Source organism: Neodiprion virginianus, chromosome 3, assembly GCF_021901495.1.
Source record: "Neodiprion virginianus isolate iyNeoVirg1 chromosome 3, iyNeoVirg1.1, whole genome shotgun sequence".
In the NCBI taxonomy this organism is placed as follows: Eukaryota; Metazoa; Arthropoda; class Insecta; order Hymenoptera; family Diprionidae; genus Neodiprion; species Neodiprion virginianus.
Window position 1 is genome coordinate 22,387,535 of NC_060879.1, and position 27,707 is coordinate 22,415,241.

Below are 27,707 nucleotides of genomic sequence, written 5' to 3' on the forward strand. Positions count from 1 at the left end.
ATTCGGTAAACGATTTAATACGTCCAAATCATTTCCTATAATAATGATTGCCACCTCACAAAAAATGGGCAAATGTATTGCTGTAGCTGAATTATTCAAAAAACTATTTGCAAGGTATAAATTGTACGCAAAAGTAGTATCAAATTCCGCACAGCCAAAAAAAAAAAAAACAACATGATGTTCACATTCACCAAATATGGCACGAGAAATGTTTTGTTGATTGAAATGATGTGAAATGAATGTGATTTCACTCAATAATCCAAATCATTGTTCGGATCACTTCTTTGCAGAATAGCATAACCTTGTTTGGATAAAATAAAAAGGTTTTTTTCGTCATACATGGTAAAGCCAACAAATTGCTAATTCCCTGCGTGTATTTTCACACATACGAATTCGACGTTTGACTACTTTTCGCGGGTAGATATTGTTTGTTGCTGCTATTCTTTTCTTTTTGGCTATAACGCGATGTCGAAACTCCAAAGTAAAGCAAATAAGTCGTGACATTGAATTGGATGCATTACAGCTAGCGGGAAACAGACCGAAAGGAAATTCGATTGCTTTTGCGTCTTTTGGTTCTTTGCCAGCGCTCTCTGCTTCGCGACTCGCGTGTGATATTGACCAAAACTGATTTCACCTAGGTGGGTGTGAAAAATGATATATAATGTTCGCATCTCGGGAGTTCACCTAAAAAATAACAGCGCAAACCACACGGTGAGAAAAACAATAAAATATGATAAAAGCCATGATGGATACAATCCGACGCACGTATCAAGGTGTACTAATACTGAGTGAATTTCGTATGGTAATAGCATATGTTGCGTGACAAGTGCGGAAAGTGCGCGATTTCGGATGAGTGTGAAGTTTGCAGCATGAGCCAAGGCGAGCGCTGCGATCACACGAGTCAGATATCGCCCATCCTACGTTTGATATCCGCATTTTGTCCAGCATCTGCGAAGGAAAGTCTGATTCGAGAAGCCACGAAGCTGCCACTGAAACCGCGCAAAATTTGGGTTAGGCAACTTACGCTCAATGACGCAGTGCGTAAAATTGATTTACTCGAAAGTACGCATGCTCTAAAAAAAGCCCTGGTGTTTCAAATCGAGCACTTCAGTTGTGCGCACGCGCAAACGCCGTTTCATCGCGCTATTTCAACTGAGAATCGAATTTTTTAAGCAGGTGTTGGACAAAATCATACTTATACGTACCTACATGCTGATGAAAATATAATACAAGTAATTATCACTCTACACACTTACAAAATTTGTACATGTACGGAACTCACTCTGGGATGACTGGCGAACGTCACGAAAAGCCATAGAGTGGCATTAGGCATAGAAATTTAGAAACGACAAAAAAGAGGGAAGCGGATGTTTCTTCGGTTTTCTGAATATATAGTATCAGCCATCCAATAAGAAGCGCGACAACGATTGTGGTCAGTCTCAAAATACCAACTCGGTAAAGAAAGCAGCTTGCCTTCAAGAACAAGTAGAGGGAAATGATTAATGATTGTTTGGTTAAGTACGCAGCCTTTTTGAATATCGACCAACTCGTTTTCAGAACAATATTGGCAAATGAAACGGTGAAACACAGATTCACAATAACCGGAAATGTCATACGCAAAATGTAATATAATAACGAACAAACTTTCGAAGCAATGTTTGACGATATTTTCCAAACTCGCGTTGAGACCATAGCAGATTATTTCAGCCTCGCTTTCATGATCCGCACCAAAATCAATCTCGGAATGATGTTAAATTACATTTGGAGAGAAGTAAATTCCTTAGGCTCGACGTGATGGCTAATTTTCAGGAAATAAACAAAGGATTATGAACGTAGTATGTCGCAGGTGAACGGCGATTTCAAATGGAATTTTTTTGAGGGATTTTGCGCTGGGTGAAAATTTTCGATAACATTTGTTATGATTGAAGTACTCAGAATATCGTGTACGACAATTTATTATGACCGATTCAATCACACACTCAGCACACTGTTTCGTTACGATATTTACAAGAGTTTTAAATCATATTCAACGATAATTTTTGAAACTTCGAGTTTCGGGAATCCGTATATGAGCGTATCTTTACAAACTATAATTCATAACCACGAAGCGGAATTAATTTAGAAGACACGTAGAGAAATGATTTGTCGAATTTACCAAACATAGTGAAAGAAATCTTTTGCTCGTTCCAGTGAATGTGGTTTCACTCAATGACTAAAATTGTTGTTCTCATCACTTTTTGTTAAAACTAAATAAAATTTTTTGGTCTTTTATTCAGGTTTGCAGGATTTTACACGATTTCAGGGATTGCATACAATTTCATAGGATTTCATGCGATGATTTGCATTTGCATTCCATCGGTCGCGAGTCTGTGCGAGTGATGCGATTGAAGTGTTCATACTTACTTAAACATCAATATTAGATTCATTAATCGCAATTGAATTTTCCAATTTTCTATGCTTTTCATCGACATTTCTTTCATTTTTCATACGACTATGATCAAGCGTTAACTACTTTGCCATTGACTTACGTCAAGAGTTCCTTCCGTCAAAGACTTGGCTACGAGTTGTCCGAGAACTTTCATCTTGATGGACGTCTGCGAAAAAATATCCAAGATAAAAGTAAATAATAATGGTATAATGTGGCGGAGCCACGAAATGAAATTTTCCCGTCACATCAGGCGAGTTATATATAACCGTAATAAGATAACGTCGACTAAGAATTAGTTGGTCACGTAACAAATAACAAGCCACACCCTAAAGGTGTGGGAAATTTATCTTTACGATCATGACCGAAAATCACATGTAACTAGAACAGAATAAAAAAACACAGATTTCCAAAATTACCATTCGAGAAAGCGTATTTATCTCCGCTAGTAGCCAATCGGGGCAATCAGCGTCTCCGAGGAAGCGAAATTTCTGTAGAAAAAAACAACGTTTAGTCATCCCTCAAAATGAGTCACCCCCAGATTTTTGTGCCATTCGGTTGAACTTCATTTCATCTCGTGCGTTACCGCAGTTTAACTTCCAATGGTGAGAAAATGAAATCATGAATTCACTGCTTATTTCTTTCGGAAGCAATGTTGCGTTATCTGTAATACGTATAATTAACCCTACGTGTTTCGTTTACTAATTTTTGACCACTTTTTTGCAGCTCACGCTGATTATTTATTGAAAAACGAAGAAAGTGAAATCCTACAGGACCCTTAACGATACGTTGTAGCCAAGAGATGGAATTTACAAGGTTGGGGCGTTTTTTCACCCCCGTTACCGGAATAGGTAAAAAAAAATAACGTTACCGTTCTAGCGTTAAGTTCCGCAGTTTCGTGTAAATTACAAAGAAGTTGAAAGATTAATAATTCTTCTCCAGAATGCCATTGAATCTCATATCGTATTGGATGAAGTTTTTTATTCACCAAAATGAAGTAAGCATAATATTAATTGAGTCTCGTTACAGTCAGAGATATATGAAAAATCTTACCATTTTGTCTTCGTCTTTTTATCTCCAATCGGTTTCTTTCCTCCGGAGGAGGGGAATTCCTTTTTTCTTTGTTCACACACCGTTGAAAACCTCACCGGAATAACTCTGGAACAATGTGTGAAATCATATATACATTAATTTCAAATCTGTGAGAGATTATCCTTGCAAAATGACTGAACTATAATCGTATACGTACAGTATAAAGTATGTAATAGGAATAATTGCTTTTCGAGCAATTTCACGTGCGAAAATTAAGTATAAACGAGTAATTTTCACAACGGTATAAGTATGTCGTCGGCTGTTAAATGAGACTCGTTTAATTTTCCCAGCGTCTGCTTATCGTCGTTGGATAATCTATTTCTGTATGGTATAAATTTTGTCTACATATATGAACGAGAGTTCGCGAAACGCGAAACGCGCAACGAGGCAGGCTTTATTATCACGTAACCGCTCGATGAAACGATTTTCGTATCAAATCGGTTTTTTCATTCAAAAATTTTAGATGATCTCTGGAGATCTCTATGGTGAAAAAAGGCCGAAAACAAAATGAAATCAAAAACACCAAGGTTTTGACATTTTAAAGGTTCTAATTACACCCTTTTTCCCGAAATTGACTCTACTTTTTTAGTTAAACAAGGCATTAACGTCGATTTATTGCTGCGCAAGCGTTAAATTTTCGCAACAGTTACAAGAAAATATAGTAACAGCGATCGTAACGAGAAAGAATAGTAACGGATACTAGACTTTCCGGTAACTTTCTACCTAGAACTATATTTTTCAATTATGGTAAAAAATGAAAATAGTCAAGGAGCGAGCGGTAACCGAAACTAAAAATTTCTCTCTGTGTGTCGGAGTCCGTTTATTCTCAAGCAATACTCTTCGCCAGCGTAATAAGCAAACAATTCGCGTATTCGTATATGGCATTGCAATATAACCTTTGGACCGCACAGCGGCTGTATACAATCATATTGTTGGTAATGTTTGCTTATAATACAGCCGGGGGCATCGGATTGACGTGGGCCAGGCCCTCGGAGGGTGTATTCCCCGTGCAATCCGTGTGCTCCTCGAACCGCGACTTCTTCACCCGAGGGACCTCGAATCCTGCTCTTATATACCCGGACGAGTCAGGAACTTCAGACACTCTTGCGAAAACGAGCGGACGGACGGATCGCTTCCAACAGGTGGACTGCGCCCTGCAACAGGTAGGCCGGCTGCTGTTGAAACCATATCACCCTTTTCCCTTTCACCCTTTTTCGAATCACTGCATACATCTTTGTTCACCATCGCTAATTCATGACCGTTGAATAACTAAGAATAATTTTGTGAAACAATGACAGAGTACCAATTTTTTGAATCTTCAACTCTTGAGAAAGTAGTCATTGTTCATATTTTTAAATTGAAGTTTCGATCCTGAATATTTTTACTCACTCTCTCACATAAATACCAGTTGTCCGAACCGGGTCTTGTTAAAATGATGTCAAAATGATGAAAAGGACTAAAGATGTTTCAATTTTGATACAAGTCAACGTTTCGTTATGAATTTAATAAGGAATGATCGATATTTTTTCTTTCCAGAATGAGGGAACTACTGGTAACGATCACCCTTCTGTTTGTGGTGTCGTCTGAAGAATTCGAGGTCAGTATGATATACTTGCTTCTGCAAAAATGTTTCGGTTCGTAATTTACTCACGTTTTCCGAAAAAAATATTTAAACAATATTATTAAAATCCATGATAGGCGATTTTTAAAGAACTCATTGTCGAATAAAATAGGCAATGATCAACTCGAATCTATAGTGCGAACTTCACTTTGTCACTGTCGAGAGGAAAAGAAATTTGTTTCACAATCAGTAAATTTGTACGAATCAGTCTTCCAAACAAAACAACTCATCGTGGAGGGAAATTAGACGAGTCTACTAATTTTTTCAATAGTCTTACAGTGCTTTCAAACGGAAAAATCGATTCGAAGCTTTTGTTTGTAATGTTCGAATCTCTTTTTTTTCATTCCTAGGGGAAACACCGTAGCTTACGAATGTACTACTTTTACAAAGACTCGACCTGCGATCATCTTGTAATAAAATTGCCAAACGAATAATAAGAGCTTGATATTCTAAGATCTATAACATTCAAAGCGACGATATAAACAGGTGATTTTCAGCCTCGCAAACCAGTCAATTTGAACAACAATATTTTCACACAAAAATTAGATGTACTCATAAATTGTATTCATCGGTATTTGCTATGCGCTGGAGTTTTTGTAATACAAACTATTCTCAGCTTATCGCGATGATATTATTTTTTATTCATTTATCCGCTGCATCAAATTAAGTCTAAGCAATTTAGATGTTCATCTACAGTCGATCTCTGAGGTACTAAATTAGATAGGCACTGACGGGAAGTGTCGCGTGTTGTTTATAGTGGGTGGATGATTTTTTATTTTTTACATGTTACTTCCTTACCCTCTTTTTACTTATTCACACTTTCGTCGCTATATCGATTTATTCAGATGTATTGTTATATAGTCATATCATAAATAACGGATTATTTAAACTTCAGATGGTCTAATTCTCACATTCAGTTTACTGTTTAAAACCGTTAGAGATACGTCCGCACCTTTTTCCTATCAAGTACTAGGATGGAGTAATAAAATCAAACGATTGAACAGTGAAAGTTTAACAGAAATTATAACTAGAATCTAAATATTTTGGATGATATTGAATTGCGAATAAATGAGAAAACTTGAGCAAAATTTATGACATCACTGTATAACCAGGAAAAATTTGACAAAATTCCAAACCAGTTCTTGGAATTTAAAATGTCACAAGCTTTCTTATAGTGTCTTAAAACCTCAGGACGCATTCCAAATTCCAATATTGATGAACCCTTCAACTCTGACGAAAAAAAATTTCAACGCAAGTCCACTAATTTCTGATTCAGATCAAAAAGCGGGCAGAGATTCCTCCAGAAGTTGACCCGAATTTCTGGCCAGTTCGAGGCAAACGATCACACTGGAACATCGGAGTGCCACATTACTTCAGCAGTTTATCGCAACAGCGTCCAGAAGTCGATTTCCTGGGGTAAGGTTCACATACGAAACATGTTCATGACCAATATGTATCTACATTTTATTTAAATCATCGGCACCAAACATTCGGCTGCAGTCGAATCAAGAATTTACTCATTCCAAGCCTAGAGGTTTGATCAAAATCGTTAATCAGGAGGGCCGAATACTCTTTTTGTCCCGATACAACTTCGGTTCTCGTCACATGTCCACAGATACTCGAAGGCCATGAAAACCGTGCGTCCCTGGCCCGGTTCAGGCACGTTCCTACTGGACCAAGGGGAGCTGGCCTTCTCCGACAACTGGAGGTCTGGACTTTGCCCGAGAAAGAAGTCGATCTCGTTGATCGTGCCGCTGCGCGATTGGCAGCCGAATGGATGCGACGGAGTTTCCGGATGCGGCGAAGGATGCGGACGATTTTCCGTATCGCGAAGCCGCGATCGAAGAAATGACGAGCAGCCGCGAATCGACGAGCCTCTTTACGCGGAGGAGCCGCGATGGATCGAAATAGATTACAAGCATCACGAGCTCGAGAGATCGGCCGGCAATGAGGAGCCCTTCTTCGTCGCCAGGGGGAAAAAGGGCGATGATCGCAGGTAGAGTTCCATGGAAAATGTTCCAGTAACTTTACTTTAATTTGTGAGGTGGTTATCAATATGCAGCGTGTTACAAGTTTTTTTATCCGGGGATATTGTTTACATTCGCTGTTTAGTAAACATGAATTATAACAATGCGTGTCTAACACAGACTCCATGAAAGACACATCTTACGATCTTATGTTTTGGGTAACGATCGAACACTTTTATCACTCGAACATATGCGCGTATCCGCCATGCATCGACTAATTTCAAAGGACCAATCAAACCGCAGCACCGATTGTCTTCTGCGCTTCCTTTTTCAGGGATTCTGACTGCAGGAGGCGACGACAACTTGAGGAAGTCTTTGGCTCGTACGATGAGGAGCCATTTTTCGTCGCCAGGGGAAAGAGGGAAGTCGTTGAAGAGGAAAAAGATGAGGCGGGACTGCGAGTAAAACCAATTTCAAAAATGACTGGGGAGAACAAATTCAACTATCAACTGAACCGGGCCTATGCAAAAAATGGCCCGAGCGCCAGAAAGAGGTCGGGGAACTCTCAGGAAGATGAAAAGAAGGCTGGGAATTTTGGGGGAAAATCACCGCCGAAGAACTCCGGGTCGAGAGCGAACGGAAAGCAGAAGGAGGCGGTTTCTTCGGTGCAAAGTGGACTTCTCGACGACCAGGAGGGTATTCATCGACTATCGAAACGTTCTTCCGACCCTAACGAGGCCCCGGTATTCCACGGAGATGACGAAAAATGGCGCAACAACGTCCAGTCTCGTTATTCTCGGCCTCGTGACAAGCACTCCAATTTGCAGAGCATACTCGAGGAGCCGTTCTTCATTTCTAGGGGCAAAAAGGATGGAGGAGATGAATATTTATACGACGCGGGGGAAGAGTTACCGGTTAGAACAACGCCCAGCGAGGAGGAACGAGCAGCGATCGACGCCATATTGAAAATTTATCGCGATCTAAAAACCAGCTCGCTTTTTTATACCGGTGGGGGTTTCGAGCTATCCGGAATGGTTGGCGAACGTGGCTTCGAGCCTGCGAAAACAAAAAAATCGGAACAGGACAAACCGCCGAGAAATAGGAGAGGGATGCTCGATGATCTTCTGAAGAGCGACGATCCCTTTTACGTCACCAGAGGCAAACGGCTCTTCGGAAGACTCGAGCCGTCGGATTTTTCACCGCCGAGACAATCGTTGGAAACTATTCGCAGAGAACCGTATAATAATCGCGAAAATTCTGGGAGTTCGGGAAAATTTTCACTTTTTGCCAAAACCACACGCACGAAACTGCTCAGTAAATTGTCAGACTTTGCGAGACCCAATTTTCGAAACTTCACAAGCGTCACACTCAGCGACCGCAATTAATCGGCAATAATATACGAACAGAGTACATATAACGAATGGATTGATAAGTAAATTTGAACAATTGTTAGCAGCGAACAATTAGAAAATAAAATACATATTCGCATCTTCAAAGACCGTGGTTATTTTTCACGGTTGGTTGCCCCGTTAGAATATTGATGATGACTTTTTTTCTGTATTCGATTCCAACAATTGATAAACGGTACATAAACAAATTGTAGCTATTGGCGTACAGGTATAAAATTACCGATACACGTTCTGCTTCGTAAAATTAAAAATTTTAATTAGACTGCATGTCTATAAGTACGTAAAGATATTATACGTTAATTTACCTGGCTGGCAAATGAATAAATAAATAAATTTCGTAGAATTCGGCATCAGTGCTTCGCTTCAATAATTTTCTTACATTCATACATTCGTTTCATGTGTTGCTAATAATTCCTTTTAAGGGATCGAGTTTTTTTCAAACATCATTACATTTTTACAGTAAACGATGAAGGAAGAACTATATATTGTACACATAAATCAGAGCTTTCGAATTTCGACGAGATTTACCTGATAGGTAATTTCCGAAGATATTTTAATTTCTTATCCATTCACTCTTTCATACTTTCTATTACCAAATAATCATTATCAAAATTGCTTTAATCTTTTTGGCAAGAGGTATTTCTTGTTGATTAAATTTCGTTGGAAAATTTCACAATTTATTGTTCGAAGGATGAAAAATTAGACGCGGAAAGCTGAACTGAATAATAATAATAGTAATGAACACAGGCCTCTGACATCCTGAATCGTAATTCCGCTATTCAATTATAACATCTTTATGAGACAAACAACTTTCTATGGCCGATGCAAGCGGACAAGGAAGCTTGTGATCGCGTGGCGAGGAAAGATTGAAAAATTATTTACCGGAAGTAACGCGCCATTTTATTCGCTCTAGCGTGACGGCTAACATGAGCAAAGCACTCTACTCATCGGTGAAAGTAGGTGATTTTTGTACTTTCGGCAATGAAGTCAGACGGCGCCCAAATTTTACAAGTGAACGCGCAAGCTGTTCGCATAATTTTGCATCACTCTGAGCAAATTTTATGACATATTGTATGCAAAAAATCATAATACAATAGCGTCGGATAGAAACATTTAGACCTCGTATATCTGAAAACAAACGTGTATTCATATTTCATAAGCCATTTGTCAATTGTTGCTATTTTAACAAATTTTTTTACAATATGAAACAGTTTTAAACATACATCTCTTTAAACTACACCAACGTGTATTTACAATATATAGATAATTGCGAATATTTCTATTATTTATTCCTCTTTGGGATTCTTAATTGATCAATGATTACTTCTTATTTCTTACAACGATTAAACCGCGAGATTCGATTCATTCTATCGTTTGTCCGTTGCTTTGAATTGCTTCAGCAATCCATTTTATTCACGCTTGGGAATCCAGGTATCTAAGATTACCGCAATCGGTCAAACTAATTACAATATTAATACCAGCCGGAACATGAATGTTCGAAAACGAAACAAATATTAGATTATTCATATCATTTTTGCTTCTAGCACATAATCGCCTACGTGCGAGATTGAGATGAAATAAATTTCCTTCAATGACATTGAAGAAAATATGAAAATTAATATATTCTTTTCCACGGTAAGGAGGTATGGAAAAATGGTGGTTCAAAAAATTTCTCAAGACCCAGGCAATTTTTTATATAAGCTTTCTAAAGAAACATGTATATTGTATATATGCGCATACGTATATGTTATAAATATGTGTAATATATACCGCAGCTCAACCCATGAAAAACAATTTTCACCCCTGAATCATGCTTCAAAACGTACACCCTCGCATAACCATACAACGTATGTACGTAGGGATATTTATAGCCCATTCGGCGTGAATTCTAATTCTTATTAGCAACAAACAAATTATCATATCAATCTTTTTATCACGTCAGTATGAATAACATTCATTCGTCGCGAGAGGCAAGATTAGTATCGATTTATACTTGATTTGACTAAGTTTTTACTCGCTAATAAATCACTTTTGTAATGCTCAATTCCGACCAAACTTATAATCAATATTCACCATCATTTCGTTCATTAAAATGCTGGGATATTTTATTGCACTATTATGGATTAATATCTGAAAGCGTCGTTTCGTTTTCCATTTGAAATGCAAAATTTTACGTATCTTCACGTGAAATTGTGCGGCACGTGAGAGTGAATTTAGTTCTCATCGATACGAGCCTGTTAAACTCTTCTTCGTATTTTCACCGCTCCAAATTCGAAATTTTTAATCGAATTGCTGTCGACGAGCTCAAGAACTTGGGAAATTGATCCCCGAGCTAGCGAACGCTACTGGTAGCTACTTGATCCTCGATTGTGAAGTTTTAAATCCTTGAAGAGTAGGAAGCTTAATCATCTCCTAACTCTACACCTGTCTAGTTTTATTCCTGAAATTCGGACCAGCGGTGGCGGGAAAATTTTTTATTAGTGAGATGCATTTATAATATTTAATTGAGATTACAATAAAATAAAAATTACCTTTTTAGTTATTAATTCGTGATGTTCATAAAGTAAAAATTACACTTACATTTATGGGGCATTCCTCCACGCCAACTCGGTAAACAGTTCACCGTGACATTATTTAATTTCATCAAGGATTTTTTCTACGTCAGTACGACCCCTGATAAGCTTCCAAACAAATTTTCAAGATTTTTTAACCACTTGTCTTTACCCTATGATTTTTTTAACCCGTCTCATAAAATACCCAAATTGATTTTTATGAAACAAGAAAAAAAAAAATTGGTTTCCGAAATGAAACATTTTCATACAAAATGGCGGCGGAGTGGCTAATGAAAAAGTTTTTCCTTCAGATTGACATGATTTTTGTAAAAATTCAACATTTCTCAAGAATCCTACATAGTATCACTAGATTTTGGCATTTTGTCTTGAAATCTTTTTCGTTTTTTATTCGAGATTGAAAATTGCGATCTGCAGATTGTCGCGCGTGGCAAAAAAGAAGTTTCCTTTCATCAGCCATTCCACCGCCACTGTATGTTAAAATAATCAAAAAGAAAAAAGAAAAATAAAATTCTTGTACTTCAAGACTGATATTAACATGTACGAAAAACAAAGCTAAAAAATATTAATTCACGTTTCTTATACAAATTAAAGAAAATGACCCTTGACCTCGTGTAAACAAGGTTTTTGTATTACCCCTTAAGAGTTTCGGACCGCAGATTTAATCTATACCGTTTTGGTGCAAGGTACCTAATGAAATTTTGAACAGCAAATTTATTACAGGGGTATAATTTAATTACGATAATTATTAATATATTAGAGAGATTATAATATTCAGCATGCGTGCTCGAAAAACATCGTTGGTAAAATTATTTCTCACTTTCCTCGAGTAACGTCGAAAAAATATAGGTACACGTTTAAATTGAAGTATTGTTTTTATTTATTTTTTTTTTTTTTTGTTTTTTTTTCGCTTCAGTGTTACCTTCTTCACTTTTCTGGTAGATCTTATTATTGTAAGCCGCATTTGTCGCTCTGCACGCGTCAAAACTTCGGGTCACCGCCCCACGTTATTCCACTGCAACAGGTACATTATACCGCCATACGACATATTGATACACGCGAATTCGCTCGGCCGAGTTTAATTCGAGCAAACTCGTCGCTTCTTTTTAATCTTTTAACTGGTTAACGAAGGTGTAGAAGAATCTTTGAATTGTCGTATGCGGAAAGGAAGTTCCAGACGATTTTTACAAAAAATTAATACATCTCCGAAACGATGCTTTGAATTCGATGATTTATGGTTATTAAGATCTAAGGAAGTTGTGAAAATCGTCGAAATCAAAAAATAAATTTCTTTTCAAAATTTCTTGTGCAAGCGTCACTTATTTTGACTATTCTAAAAGCCTACGCATCTTGTCACGTTTTCCTCGAACCATTCACGTTTGTTCGGTATTTCAAGTTAGTGAGCCATGGTAAAAAAAAAAAAAAGTCATTACAATAGATAAGAATATTACACAATAAAATTTCCGTAGAAAAAATTTTACAGGATATTCCAGGTAGGATTTATACTTCGTAGATCGGATTTGTGTAAAACCAAGAGCCGCACGATCTTTCTAAACGAAAAGTCAACTCTTCACACTCATAATTCGCGAGTCGATCGTACGGCAAACTTCCCCTATTCCATTTTTTTCTCTTGAAACGTAGGGGCGACAATCTGAAAATCTCCTTCAATTCAAAAGCGACTAAAAATTCAAACCCTTGAAGCACTGGATAATTTTCCCGCCTTTGACCCTTCCAGTTGCAGTACAATGCTCATTTTCCACCACAGAAATTTTCATTCCCTAGCCTTATCGCAGTTCTTTCCGAACTTCAAACGACGAAGTTCCCTGTTACTTCGTAAAACCCCAAATAACCGGCCCGAGTAAGGAAATATGTGACGGAAAGGGTTAAGAGAAATCGAATAGCAAGTAATCGACGATGAAGGGAAAAAACTTCCCCTGCGACTGTTTGCTGGGTCGTCATCGCTCTGTAGGTAAATACTAATCACGCAATGATCTTTGGCGTCACGCGTATCGTACATACTACGGGATACAAAGTGTACGTTGCACATACAAGCGTGCGGACGATCCGTGCGGTGGTAAATTTTTGGACCAATCAGAATCAGCGGCGCGAGCACGTGGCCCATATATAAAGTAGGGGACGCGCAACTTGGATGGCCATTGCACCCCCGGCACCCAAGTACTTAACCCGAACTTGACAAACACGGAGCTTGCTGCTCGGGCAGAAATCACCGAAAATTAAGAACCCATCGACGGCAGGTGAAGTGAAGTCTAATAATAATTGCCGCGACTATTAAACGTATAAAAACTCTCCGGTCCATCTTATCGAAATTCCCGGAACACTGCAGCGACGGAGCTAAAGCGAGAAGATTCGTAACACACCAGGTATTTAACAATTAAATAATTTCTTTCGTACTTACACGAAAATGTTTGGCCCTTTTAAAACTTGGACTAGAAATTACTGTGGCTGTCATAATTTTTTTCTTTTCTTCCATTTTCTTCCCGCATCCAGATAAGAGAAATGTAAGAAATTCGTTCAACGTCGAGTTTGGTTTATCATTTTTTTTTTGGTCGGCTTTGAGTGACGATTGGATAATCGATTTTTGTCAATACTAAATAAAAACTGATGGGTGGGGGTTAAAACTTGGAAGGATCAATATTTCTAATAACCCACCCAAACTAATGACTGGACAAAGTTTTCTTTGCCATTGAAACAATGTTCGATAAGATCGTTAATATTTTCTTTTCTTTCTCTTTGATATTGCTAAAATCTTACCAACGATAAATCTTTTCTGTATTCATCTCTTTTCGATATCTTTTTGATCCATGATACTGAGAAACTTGCATTTTCCTCGGAGGTAGATCGAAAGTTACCCGCAAGTAAGAATGACCAAAAATAATCGATCACTTTTTACCGAATAATCGAGTATAATCGGTTATTTTTCAAACTCGATCAATCGACCGACAAATCATTGAAAGAAAAACTTGTCCGCTATCGAGACTACATACTGAAATTTACGAAATTTTGGTTTCAAATGCATCATTTAAAAAAAGAAATACGAAATGATCGATTCATCGATTAATTTCTACCGATTCATCGATTATTTTTAGCTTAGTGGCCATCGCTATAATACAACACAAGCAAAATTTTAGGAAATAAATCTAAAGTACGACTTTTTGCGAGGGGAAAACTCGAGTTGGCAAATTTACGCTTCGATATTGTACGCAAAATGCACGCGTGCTGATAAATCTGTACCTTTCTTGCCGTGCAATTTTTGCTCACCTGGTTCAAAGAAGGTTTAACACTCTAGGATTTAATTCGATCATCTACAAAGGAATCAAAATAATTGACCTAATAGAAAGAAGGTAATGAATTTTTCTGTAACTGATCATTGAAGACTAAATTTTTTTTAAATCCGAAAGCTTGTCCGAAAGTTAGATAAGAGCTCAAAAAAGCTACATGGATAATTATTAAACTGGAGACCTAATTTGCTACGTGACAACGAATTTGATTTTATTGACTATAAAACAAGCTTATAACGTGTGAATAAAGATAAGGAGTCTTTTGGCTTCTGATATTATAGTCTTCGTTCGGGTAGACAAAATTCTCCAGCAAATTTTTTTACGTTTTTTATACTCAAACTTTAATGTTGTATTATTTTGAAAAGAGTAGAAAAAATATAGTCCTCAAATCCAAAAAGCGAATATAACTTCTGCTCTTCTATACCGAACATTATGGAAGCCACTATTATACGTAAATCCCACAAACATCATTCGGGCGATGAAAATAATTCGACATGACCCAATAATCGCTGTACAAATTAGGCAAAAATAAAAAACGCTACAGTTTCTGTCACACGTGGTATGAGGAGAGAGAAAATTCATCACATATTATGCAAATTTTATGTGACAAAAAAGAAGAGAAACACGATTCGTGTACGATATACTCGGTTTTATTTATCAATTTTTTTAATTTCAATTCAAAATCCGTATAACTCGCTGCTGTCGCGATAGCAAGCGTGAAACATACCCAACGGGATTCAGCGTTATAATTACTGCATTTATTTCGTACAGAGCTGTGTACGCTATTTACGGTGTGGTAAACATGTTTTCAGTCAAATTTTTATGGTAAAAATTGTGATCTGCCTGAAATTTGGATATTTTACTCTGTATACTAATTGTAATGTTATCAAAATTCTCCAATTTTATCACGTTTTCGAATAGAAGCTTTATCTTTAAATTCTCGGGACTTCCTGTCGTAGGAATAAAAATATCACGCAACGTGTATTTTGCGTGAAAGAGTCTAACATTTGCGAATATCAAACTCAATTTCAAGGTAGACGCTTACGAAGTGCCGGAAACACGTTTTTTGAGACATTTTCAGTTCAGTATATTCGAGAGTGATACAAATAAATTGATTTTATGTCTTGTGTCATAAAGTAGATCGAATGTGAATTACAGTTTTAGCAATGGTTCAAATTACCGCCATCTAACACAGATTGGTTAAGTTTTTTACAAAAAATTAAAACAAAGCACAGAGTAAGCGTTAATTTTTTAGCTCAAAAAAAGTTGGTCGGTGAATTCCGGTGAGAAAGATGATCTGGAAGAAAATATGACTGCGTTTCAAACTTGGGTCAATCATAAAAGCACGTATAATACTTCGAAATTATCCAAGGGTAAGTTTCACTTTGTAAACTGTCTTCGCTGTAATAAGTATAAATAACTTATAGCCGCTGATTTAATTTTTTTTTTTTTTTTTTTAATTTATCATTATCTTTACGATTATTCATTATTGTCGTTATTATCGCTAGGTACATGTGTTTCTGTAATGAAAGTCGGAAAGCGATGCGTTTATCATAAATAACGCCTTGCTCCGGAGCGAATACGTTTTGTTAAGAAAATTGAACACTTCTCTCAAAATAATGTGTCGCAAAATTGTAAAACAAAAAATATCATGTTATTGCAAAAATGGCGGTGAAAAAAAATGTGACGAGTCTCCTTCTATCACGATTCTTATTGATAGGTATTTCTCAAAATCTGTACTTGCGGGTTGAGAGTAAAAAGAAATTTAATATTCATGTAGCATCGGCAGCTGCACATGTACGGATAAAAAATGTCAGGAGAAATAGAGGCGTTTATTAATTATTGACAAAACAATTCATTTTTAATTCTACTATTTGCGGTACTTGGGTGAAAATACTCGGCGTACGGTAGAGTTTTAAAAATAAATGCCTGAATCCAATATTTACCCTTATGTTATACGGGATATTTTGTGCGGACGAATCACGTACGCATCTATGCAAGTATATAATACGGGTCTATAATAAAACCTGTTGAAAAAATACAATCGTGTGCACAATTTTTGTCTCCACGTCGAAGAGTTACCAACGCCGTTTAATTGCCCGTGCGCAAGTATAACAATACATGTAATGATGAAAAAATTCCATTTTTACTCACGTCAAAAACCAAGCTTTTCGCATAGAAAACCCCCAACTAAAACCACGAGAAACTGAAATGAAATTCAATTGAATTTGACGAATGGAAGAAAATGCAGATTAGTTGAATCTTGTTGGTGTGATTTTTGGAGAATTCGGAAACTGCGTTTTTTTTTTCTTTTTATGGTGATCAGTATATTATGATGATAAGTCTTAGAAATACTGAATTATCTACATTGATTTCGTCTGTTATTTTTATTTATTTTTTATATAATACTCGTCATGTTCCTTCTTATTACTTTTCTTTCGATACTTGTCCAATTACGTTAACTCACTTTGTTTTATCAAATGTTCATTGCATGATAGTAGAAACGATTGAATTATAAAAAAGAAGAAATTTTTGGTGGATAATTTGTCGTTAAGCGGAACGACGCTGACCAACTTCACGATTTGTGAGAAAGCTCCGAACTCAGTGATCCGATGGGTAAAGTTTGTGAAATTTTTACTGAATCTTGATACCAATCATGCCATTTTAGGTTTCCGATCTGTGACCCAAGTCCACTTAATCAAATGTAGGAGAAATTATTTCACACGAATTGAATGAAGCGCTTTTCGTTACAAGTTCATCCTGAAGCCCAGTGAAGTTGGACTAAAAATAACTCTTTCACCCGATCTCTGAACTCTAAATCAATAGTTGGAAAAAGCGAAAAAACCGTTTGAAAAATGTTATTTGCGTAAATGATTATGAAGTTGGTTGAAACAATTTATCTCTGCTATATAACAGAAATGGATTTGATCAAATTCGTAGAACACAAGCTGGGATATCAGTAATTTGAGAATACATAAGAACGTTCAAAATGATTGATTTTGTGGTGTGTTTTTGATTCAATTTGAATCTTTTGATGATTTTTTAGGATCTAGTCGGTAAGTGATATGAGCCCAAAAGTATTGAAACCGAATCAAAACCGCCAAATTTAATCATTTTGAACATTTTGATTATAAAACCTGTTACTCGAATCTGTAAATAATTATTTTTGTCTTGTAGTTTAGCTGCCGTTTTATTCGTCTTCACTTTTATTGTTCCATATAACACCGCTGACACATGAAAAACTGATTATTCTCTTTGCCTTGATTTTTTATTCAGGTTTTATCCTGAAATACAACATATTGTTCAAATAGTTGATTGTTCATTATTAGTGTCACAATCGCCGTAAAGCCCATCGTGTTTCAATATCTCTCCACCAGATCAACGTTGGATTAACTTAACGCAAGCGGTATAAGCGATTCCCAGTGCACGCCGCGCTCATTCTTCGACATAGATTGGAGTTCGATGTTTGGAAGATAAAAAAAAAAAAAATTGATATTAAATATTAGTTGAAGAATGTGTATGTATATAAATTGGAGTAAGAAGATATCGAAGATACGCAGATGTTAAAAATATATACACACGGAAATCAGAGTCAATCTCTCCGACGAATAAAACGTATCCCAAAAATCCGTATATTATAAGTATTCTTTGAAATGAAGAGAACCAAACGCCCGCGGGGATCGCGATCGGCCAACCGTTTTATTATACTAATAATGAATTTTAAAGAGATACACCAAACCAAGGTTCAAAATTCTTGAGAACATCAAATTCTTATTGCCTGATGATCTTCGTGCTGTTATACCTGGTGGAATTAACGAGTCGGAATGAAAAATTGTTCGCTTATTCGTGATCCCGTAAGACTCGGGCATTCGCTGTGAAATGTTTCATTCGAGGTTTTCTTTTTTCTTGATCCTTGATTCAAAGCAAACAACGAACAATTTTGCATCCTGCGATAGGTAAAAATTTAACATTACATTACTCTCTTATCCGGGAACAATTTTAGAAAGATAACAATTCTTTCAACTGTTTTTACACACCTTACAAATCAAAATTTTGCTAGATCAGATGAATGAGAGTAATTCTATGCAGGAAAAAAGAGTTAAATTGACATTGTGGAAGAAAGCTTTAAAAATTTTACGAAATGGAATAATCAGTTGTGATCAATATTCAGGTTATTATCCGACAAGCGAAGCCCTAGTCAGTAGTTTTTAAATTATTTCTCTCTGGACATGTTGAATGATTATGCAGGTCTACAAATTAATTTCTTACTTTTTCTCTCGTCGATTTTGAAAATCATTTTAGAATATGAACGCCGCCCAAGTTATTGAAATGATTTTTATTTCTCTTGGTGGTATTGCAGCGACTAATGCGACTTGCGACGAGGTGTTCTTTTTTCAATCGACGCGCAAATAAAAAAAAAAAAAATTTTAAATTAAAAAAAAAAAAAACGCAGGGCCGAATGTGTTTCTCATCCGTAGCGTTTTCAGCGTTTCATTTCTTCTCCATGACACTACACCTCGCTCTGCAGGTGCATTTGGGTTACATTAAATCCGCTCAACCTCTGAGATCCGCAAAAAGAAGGTATTTATACAAAATACTTTGTAACAATTCCGCTGCCTGCCAATCCTACAGCAGTCTCGTCGTCGGCAAGATCCGCCAGCCGTTTATGTACGAGTACCGACACGTATAATATCTCATTGCATTATTATTCTTCAGCACATTTTTCATTTCGTACAACTTTTTCCGAGCCTCTGGAAACTGCCGCACGCGCAGAGGATGAATCAACCCTCGAGCAAAAATTGAGGAGTTTTATGTCATTTCATCTACCTTTATCACCATAAAACTCGGATTTCAGTTACTTTTTTCAAGCATGTGGTTGGTACAATTAAAAAAAAATATAACTTAACCACGTGTATGGAGTTAATCCCATTTCAAAAAATGCGTAATATTTCACAATCTCACAATCTCACGGACGTTGTCAGATACATCGACCAACGTTATTATTTGACGTAGGTACGGAATATTCTTTAATGGTTTCTCAGTGGCTCACTATTGCGCTATCTTTCAAGAGGTTACTCGCCCGTCTGGAAAAAATAAAACCCTACACGAGTTCATATTACAACGAATAGCATTTATTAACGAACAATAGGCTGTCACATTTCTTCACATTACGCGTTTCATTACGAACTGAATGAAAATCGTCTAAAATCAAAAAAAAAAGAACGGCATTTTCATCTCTACGCTCTCTATGGCTACGGTGTGAACTAGAATGAATTTGAAATTTGCATTTTTTTTCAAATCGTGTAGAAAATTTAAATTCAAAAATTCTGACTTCATTCCAGTTGATACCATATCCATGGGCTTAAAGATTAATATGCCGTTTGTCTTTTTTTATTTCAGATGAAAACAGCCTGATTCATGTCTATTCTCGAGGACAATTTTTTTTTACATAAGTTCGTATCGAGCAGCATACACTCGGTTGTATTCAATATAACGTGTCCAAAAAATGCACCGAGTTTGTTTGAATGTTCATAAATGTAATGTGAAAATTATGAGAAATTTTAGTTCAATGGTTTGTCTCGTGAAAATATTCAAAAATTAAAAAAAAAAAAGCTCTCACACCAGACAACCCCCGCAATGAACATTACTGTACATGTGCAATTTTGATGAAAATGCACTCTACTCAAAAGAGAACGTCGAAAAAAATATACCTATATATCTCATACAATGAAAAATATGTGTCATATGTGTGGCTAAAGAAATGCAAGTCAAACATATGCAAGAAATAACTTCGATCGTATAATCGTCACTGGTTTCTTTGCTTCCAGCCCCAGAGTTTTGAACAAAGTTTCATAGGTCAGTTTTACCAGATAAAACCATTTTCTTTCTCATTGCGCGCAATGATTTGTTCTCCGATAAAAAATTAACACGTCAATTATTTGCGGTATTCGAGATCTCAAGAACCGTGAAACGACTCTTAGAAAGTTTGTCCCTGCATCTTTGTTGGGCGTGGTGTAAAAGGTGGAAAGAGAGGGAAAAAGACGAAGAGGATAACGGAAAATAAACTTTCCGTTGCGATCGTCTCTTTGCGACCCTATTGTCGAAACCTCTTGATGGTTCGATCGAAGAAAGTTATACGTACCTATGTACAACGTGGATATGAATTCGGACATGTGCGTGGGCAGATAAGCGCACAAAACACTCGAAATAATCCGCCATTTTTCATATCCTCGCATGTATAATACATATGCCACGCCTGAGTAAAAATATTATACCCACGCATACATACACCTAGACCTAATGTAAAATTTAATGCTGCACCTCTTGTACGCGGGTAGAGCTTGTGGCGTGTTCACAGAAAGCAGCAATATCGGGGCTAAGCTTTTCTTATGAATACCCATTGTTAGTACTCCTATTGAAATCTCTTACTGCGAGTCACACCTACCTCAACCTCTATTTTCATATACACTAACATGATTCAACGTTGCTTTACTCACGTTGATTCAATGATTCAAATCATCTGGACTGATAACAAGAAATCTCGAGGTGACCACCCCTTGCATAAAGTTTATGTCGAAATATCTTTTGGCTCAAAGAGAAGAAAAAATCTAAAACGCCTTACAGTAATTGGGAAGATTCGAATGTATAAAGGCAGTCAGAGCGAACACGAAATGACGCTTACGTAAAACAATGGAAATAAGATGTACCTACGTAAAAAATTGGAAATCGATAGAGGGCGGTAATAGTGAGCACAAAATATCTGAAAACTTATCGATGAACAAGAACAAAACTTCATAAATATCAGAGGTGAGAAAATGAATATGAAAACGTAAGTATAGGGGATATGGAAAAACAGATAATTTTACCGGGCGGTTATGAAATACAAAATGAAGGTATATATGTAATGTGGAATCACAAAAAATTTCCTAATTCTGGTATGAAATGGAAGAATATATATGAAAATACTACGAAGTTGAGTTTCGTTAACATCTGCATAGACAGAGTGACTAAAATTTTTCAACGAAACGTTACTTCGTAACTTCAAATGTGTCGGTAGGTTAATGGACTGTAAACTGTAACAGCTTGCACGAATCAAGCTTGCATATTCATTTTATACATGACTGTGAGTGACAAACGGATCTATTTGTGTGATATTTTGGTTAGAAGTTAGAATCCAGAAGGTCAAAAATTCATTTGCTTGTTAATTATTTGCATTTTTAGCTTTGGCCGGTTCAGATGTCTTCTCTGTTATCGGGAAATATGTACTCAAACTCTGTTGAAATAGTGTTCCAGGGCCGAGAAAGGTGTAATTTTGTTTCGGGGCGCGAGAAGATTGAAAGATAACAACGGTTTATAAATATCCAGGAATATAGTGGGACATGTATCAAGAAAACAAGACGGTAAAATTTACAATTAAACAATAAAAGGAGGAAAAATCTTTGGCACACAGCTTTTTTTATTTAAAACATAGAAATGAAAAAAATACATTTTCGTTCCATTGTCAAAATAAACTGCGTTGAAACACAATTGGAAGAAATTTTAAAACGAAAAATGAAAACATACAAACCTGACGGCGCCAAGAATGAGTCTAAACTCGTGAAATTAGAGTAGAAATAATTGATCGTCAAGAAGGGCCCGAAATTTGAGGAGAAAACTTACTAATTGTAAGAAGCCGACACAGGGCTCCAACAAACTATAGAATTATACAGGGAAAATGACGATTAGATAATTTATTAATTATCAATTGTCTTATTATTTATCAGGAGTGTTAAAAATTTTGCCCTTCGAAATTTTCTGACTATTTCACAATATCTATACAAAAAAAATGAGCTTTTTTCGATAGAATCTCAAAAACGAAAAAACCGATTGAAATAATACATTGTGCACAATAATTTTCTACGTTCAGCCAACAGTAATAAACTGTCATTTAAAAGATATCAACACACACGTAATAGATTACCAATGCTGGATTTTTAGTAAAATTCCCTGACTTTAGCCAGTTTTTCAGTTTTCGTAAAAAAATACAACAATCCTGTTCATTCTGTTTTTTCTTTTCTCTTCTATTGCAGAGATGTGGACCTGGTTCGCGATTGCCGCTCTGGCAAAGTTGCTTGTGGTGAGTAGCGAAGTTGATTTCTCGATGACGACTAACGCGGGGCAACGCATCGTGAGAAATTCGAAGAACGGAGAAGTACAAGAAGACTTGACGCAGGCGACACTGAAACCATTGGTCAAGAGTGATCGGAGCAACGATTTCCTCCCGGATATAGGCAGCTATCGTAACGCGATATTCGGCCTCATCAAAGAAATATCCGCAACTTCGGCAAAGATGAAGCGAGTTGAGAGTGATACGGAGCATAAAAAGGACAAAAGATTGGCGCGGGATGTTGGCGGTTCGCAATTGGCACCCCTTGGCTCTTGGATGTCGTGGGTAACACTCGAGGACAAGGTAGGCAAGACTTCTTGTAATTTTTTTACAGATAAACTGACCCGTGATACTTCGGTACCGGATCACCTAATTAGATTGGCCCGTGGAGTAGAAAGAGAAGAAATTGTGAAACGAATGAAGGAGGAACCGGGTATTTGACATTCATTGCACAGCGGATTCTAATTTGGGTCTATGCTGTCCGTGATTCCCTAAAGCAGGAAAAGATTTGTCAAGGAATGTTTGAAATCTAGGTCCACTTGGCAAGAATGAAGAATTTTGATGTTTATCTTCTGCGCAGAATTATATGTATCGATTGTTTTTTTTTTTTTTAACGTCAATGATCTTGTTAAATATTCAGCTGTACTGAGAGAAGTGAGAGCCAATTTACATTGCAGTATTCTACTTATTATTAAATTGAAATTGAAAGCTACATGGTTTAGCTACCACCAACGAGTCATCAAGCTGTAGTCCAGGAATTTCAGTCAGTATGAATCACAGAAATAGCATTTTTGTCAAAATTCAAATCAGTCAGTGATGTGAACAACTTTTCAATATTTTTTCCATAAGGTTAAGCCCCAAGACCAAAAAAACGTTTGGTTGACTTTTTTTTAATATTTCGTTTCCTTTTCAAGTCACGTTCATTTGAAAAATTCGATAAGACAGTTTTCAAACATTTGTAACTGGAGCTAACGGTGAAGTAAAAGTGTTTAAAAAAAGTCACACGAATGCTCCTTTCAGGTGGGTAAATTAAAATTGAAAAATCTTCTCCGATTTCAAGAATAATTCCCCATTTATACGGTCGTTTTACCTTGTGTTATCAATGATTTGAGTTCGTTTAATCATTTAATTATGGTTGAGTTCCACTAGGGGACATTTGACACCTGCGGAGAACAAAAGGGACGATGTTACCCTACATAACTTGTAACCTCTGCCAAAACGGTGTCAAATTCAAGCCCCACGTATTTCATACTGAACACGAATATCGATCCCTCTAATTCCTGTACTTTGATCATTCCAGGCCGTGCCGATGAGCGATCGTTCGAACCCTTGGCACGAGATAAAGAAGAGCCGAGCATTTAGCCCATGGGGTGGTAAGCGCGTCGCGATTTTTGGGCAGGGTTCAAAAGTCCGCCGACCGATGCGAATCCCGTTCAACAGTTGGGGTGGCAAGCGATCCGACGGGACGACGAGCCGAAGTTTCGCGGGCCTGGAAAAACGAGCGAGATTTTCAAACTGGGGTGGAAAACGGGGATGGGAAAGTATCGGCACTGAGAAACGAACGAAGTTCAACGCGTGGGGTGGTAATGAAAAATTATTGCTGTTCTTTATTTTATTTTATTTCTATCGGTTTCCTGCGCAGCTTGTTTGAAAAATTAAGATGACACGTCTTAACGATCAGCGCTTTGATCCTGAATTCAGGTAAACGCAGCAAGAACGGAGAACGCGACGACGAAGAGATGAAAAGAACGAGATTCAACGCTTGGGGTGGGAAACGGAGCGAAGAGAGCGAATCGGAAAGAACGTCTGAAGAATTCTTCCTAAAGAAGAAAGGGTTCAATGCCTGGGGTGAGTAAACTTCGTGGATAATCGTATTAAATTGCGAAATCGTTTCAGGAAACTCTATCCGCAAAGAAAAAGCTTCCTATAATATATGTTACGCGTAATCGTTAAGAGGGAAACTTAATTTATATCGATCCATCAGCTCTTAACCTTTCTTTCGATTTTTGATATGAGGTATTGTAAACGGCCGTTAAAAGGTGCTAGCCTCAGAGTTATTTCTTCCAAGTTTACCGATTACAGTACCTAACTGTGGGAAATTATAGCACAAGTAGCGAGTGGAAGTGAGGATGTTTACTGGGATTACGAACGAACATGGCTATTGATTTCCCGTTTGGTAATATTCCGAAAAACAGTATACAGTTACCACGAAAAACTCAATTCTTTAGAGTTCAGAATAATTGAACGAAAAATGTTTGCAGTTTGAACGAGATTCAGAACTTATTACATCCATCTCACAACTCATTTATTTATCATCACATTTTTCGTGAGAATAAAAGGTAAAGTATTATGAAATAGTGAAATTTTACCCATTTACAACTTCATTTTACCAGTTTACGCTGATATCGTATTTCAAAGGTGTTGCATCAAGTATTTGTCGCGTCATGTTCGGAATTATTATTGTGTTTATTTAACGTTATTTACTTCCTTATCAACTGAGGCTACGCGATGCGAATAGAAAAGGAAATAGGAGTTCATTTGTTCAGGATGTTACCACAATTTGTGTGGTAAAAAACGTGTTTAATCCAGAAACAAATGAGCAGAAAATTGAAAAAATTTCGAGAACTCTTACAATGTCGAGGTAAGGAATAAGTGATTTTTATGCACCTGAAATTTCGAACGATCAAGATTGATCGAAAACTGTAATATTGAAGTTCCGAAGAGTAAATGCGAAAACTTAGTTATGATCTATCGAAAAACACGAAATTAAGGCTACAAGTTTCTCTGATCCATGTTCTTTCATTATCAGAACTCGGAATAAGTGAAAAATTACGTTTTGGATCAAGTTGGATCGATCAAGATACATTGCTTTTTAGGTACTAATCAGACGTCTGAACCAAAAATTTTACTGCTCCACTTTTTCTGCGACAAAACTCATTTTCCCCAAAAAGCTGCCACCATAGCTTATCCGTGGAAAAGCACCTGCGAAATCTCGTTCAACAAAGACACCAAGGAAAAGCAATCAACGCAGGAATTAGGTGCTCAATAGATGTTCGCTCCAAAATTTTGGTACTCCATTTTCTCCACTGAAAAAATTGCCTTCTACCTATAACGCCATGAAAACAGGATAAGTCCTAGAGGTTTTTCTCTTTTTACTCACGATGGTAGACTTAATACCACGGCAATTTTTTTTTTTCTAAAGTTTGTGTTTCTACAAGAGTTCTAACGGTAGACGACGTAAATTTTTTCGATCAGACCTAAAATAAAAAAAATCTCACAGTTAATTCCGCACAGTTTTCTCCGTAAGATTAGCACCCCATTTTTCGAAAATGATTTTTCAAACCCTTATATGCCGGCCGGAACTATTTCTGAAAATAATCATATACTCTAGAACTAGGTATTCTAGAGGATTTCCGCATTGAACTCGTAGAATGAACGATTTTTTCCGAAATTGGTCAACTTCACAGATGTGTAAAACCTACCCAATTCCAGTGTCAAGTGAATTATCTTACAGCCATCGCTGAGCTGAGTTTGCAAGGCTTTGTAAGTAAAAGTCAATTTTTCCCTCACAAAAAGTAGAACACCAATATTTTGAATAGGATGCCTAATTAGCACCTAAACGCATTTAATCTCTACCTCCAAAAATTTTACTTAACGTGGATATTGTAAATGTTCTCAAATATGCTCTGCCAGTGTAACATTCTGCCGACAGCCCAATGGAAAAACTGATTTTCCTCTATCGAAAAATGCAGCACCAAAATTGTTAATTATGCAATTAATTATTATCTGAAGAGCACCTAATTCTGCTATGGATTATAATCATTTTTTCCGAAATGGGTTTGCTGTGTTTACAGGCGTCGCTTGCCTCATCCTATCTCGATTATCTCCCCCCCCCCCCCCCTCGCCCCCTTCTTTCCCGCCTTATCTTCGACGGGAAGGATGAGACGAATGTGAATAACAACAAAAAAAAAAAAAAAGATTAACAAGAAAAAGCTGTTACCGCCAAGATGGGATAACAGACACGAAGATCAAATTTCAACTGACGCTCCCTCGCCGCTGTTACCTGATGTTTGATTTTATTTAACTTTGCCTCTTGTTCTCAGGTGGTAAGAGGTTCGTCGAGGGCGAACTAAATGCCGACGAGGATGTCGATCATTCAAACGACGCCCCGGGTTCGTCGCCCTCCGAAAACAGAGGGAGGGAGAGACCTGATGGCTCGAGTGGCGAAGAAGGGGTGCACCCCACTCACCGGGAGATGATCGAAACGGGGAGTAACTACCTTCGGAGAGATGATGCCAACGAGATTCCATCTTTCGAGAGTGAAATAATGGAGTTGCCGGAAAGGAGAAGTGTTCAAATTCGGAGGAGCGCGTTCAATCCTTGGGGAGGGAGGAAGAGGGGCGAAAACGCAGCGAGTCCGCCGAACCTGATCCTCCCTGAAGCTGACGATCTTCAGGAGCATCGTCATCAGGACCGGTTCTAGCTGTTGGCCGGATAATTGCGAGCTCGATTATCACCTCGGGATAAAAGTTCGATCGAGTATTCCATGATCTATGATTTTCTACGGACTGGACGGATAATACAAACTAGGCAATGAATAAATAGGTAATATTTTTGTCGCGAACGTTCCTAATTGAATTCTTTATTTCGCAGTATCTCGTTATATCGCAGAGAAGTTTTTACTTTTCGTCGTCGCTGGTGATATGAGAAAAGTATTGGTTTCCGTTATTTTCACGAGTTATATAAGGTCTGTAATAATTTTCACAATCGTTTTAACACGGTCAGTTGTCACATGCATTGCTTATTTGTTATTTCTAGTCTCAATTTTTTGAGACGAGAAAACTCGGGGACGTAAACAAATTTGGGTTTAGGCAGCGTAACGACACTAGAGCTAGTTGGAAAATAGGAAACCCATCTTAGGACTTTATAATACATTGCAGCGACAAAATTTATGAACATTATTTGAACGACGTATTGTATAACGGTATATTAACATTGTATACTTATACACGTACGTACATGAACCGATAAATGCGAAATAAATATGTATCATAGAAGAATTGCAAGATTGTGATATTTGAAAAATTGTATAATTAGTTACTAATGAATTCCTTTACGCCAAAATAAACTATTTTACGTCTATACATACATAAGTTCTATATTGCTCCTTACAAAACC

The 27,707-nt window shown here is 37.1% G+C and overlaps 3 protein-coding genes across 7 annotated transcripts in view; 2 read left to right on the top strand and 1 right to left on the bottom strand.

Moving 5' to 3' along the window:
• LOC124301498 (COMM domain-containing protein 4) overlaps positions 1–27,707 on the bottom strand; it is a 34,013-nt gene that overhangs the window by 4,607 nt on the left and 1,699 nt on the right. The window contains exons 2-5 of one of the 5 annotated variants that reach the window (XM_046756621.1): positions 4,414–4,671; positions 3,479–3,583; positions 2,845–2,916; positions 2,529–2,594 (exon numbers count right to left, since the gene is read on the bottom strand). In XM_046756621.1, the coding sequence (XP_046612577.1) occupies positions 2,529–2,594; positions 2,845–2,916; positions 3,479–3,481 (141 nt within the window). In that variant the 5' untranslated portion in view covers positions 3,482–3,583; positions 4,414–4,671. Of the gene's footprint in view, positions 1–1,256; positions 1,614–1,644; positions 1,760–2,528; positions 2,595–2,844; positions 2,917–3,478; positions 3,584–4,413; positions 4,672–27,707 lie in introns of those variants that run through there. The other 4 variants (XM_046756620.1, XM_046756622.1, XM_046756624.1 and 1 more) reach the window with 4 other exon arrangements.
• LOC124301495 (uncharacterized) lies at positions 4,533–10,335 on the top strand. Its single transcript, XM_046756616.1, has 5 exons — positions 4,533–4,680; positions 5,054–5,114; positions 6,415–6,554; positions 6,754–7,134; positions 7,440–10,335. The coding sequence occupies exons 2-5, from the start codon at positions 5,055–5,057 to the stop codon at positions 8,488–8,490; spliced, it is 1,632 nt and encodes a 543-aa protein (XP_046612572.1). The 5' UTR covers positions 4,533–4,680; position 5,054; the 3' UTR covers positions 8,491–10,335.
• On the top strand, positions 13,254–27,648 carry LOC124301496 (uncharacterized). The gene is made up of 5 exons (XM_046756617.1): positions 13,254–13,465; positions 22,453–22,832; positions 23,830–24,112; positions 24,231–24,377; positions 26,633–27,648. The coding sequence occupies exons 2-5, from the start codon at positions 22,455–22,457 to the stop codon at positions 27,010–27,012; spliced, it is 1,188 nt and encodes a 395-aa protein (XP_046612573.1). The 5' UTR covers positions 13,254–13,465; positions 22,453–22,454; the 3' UTR covers positions 27,013–27,648.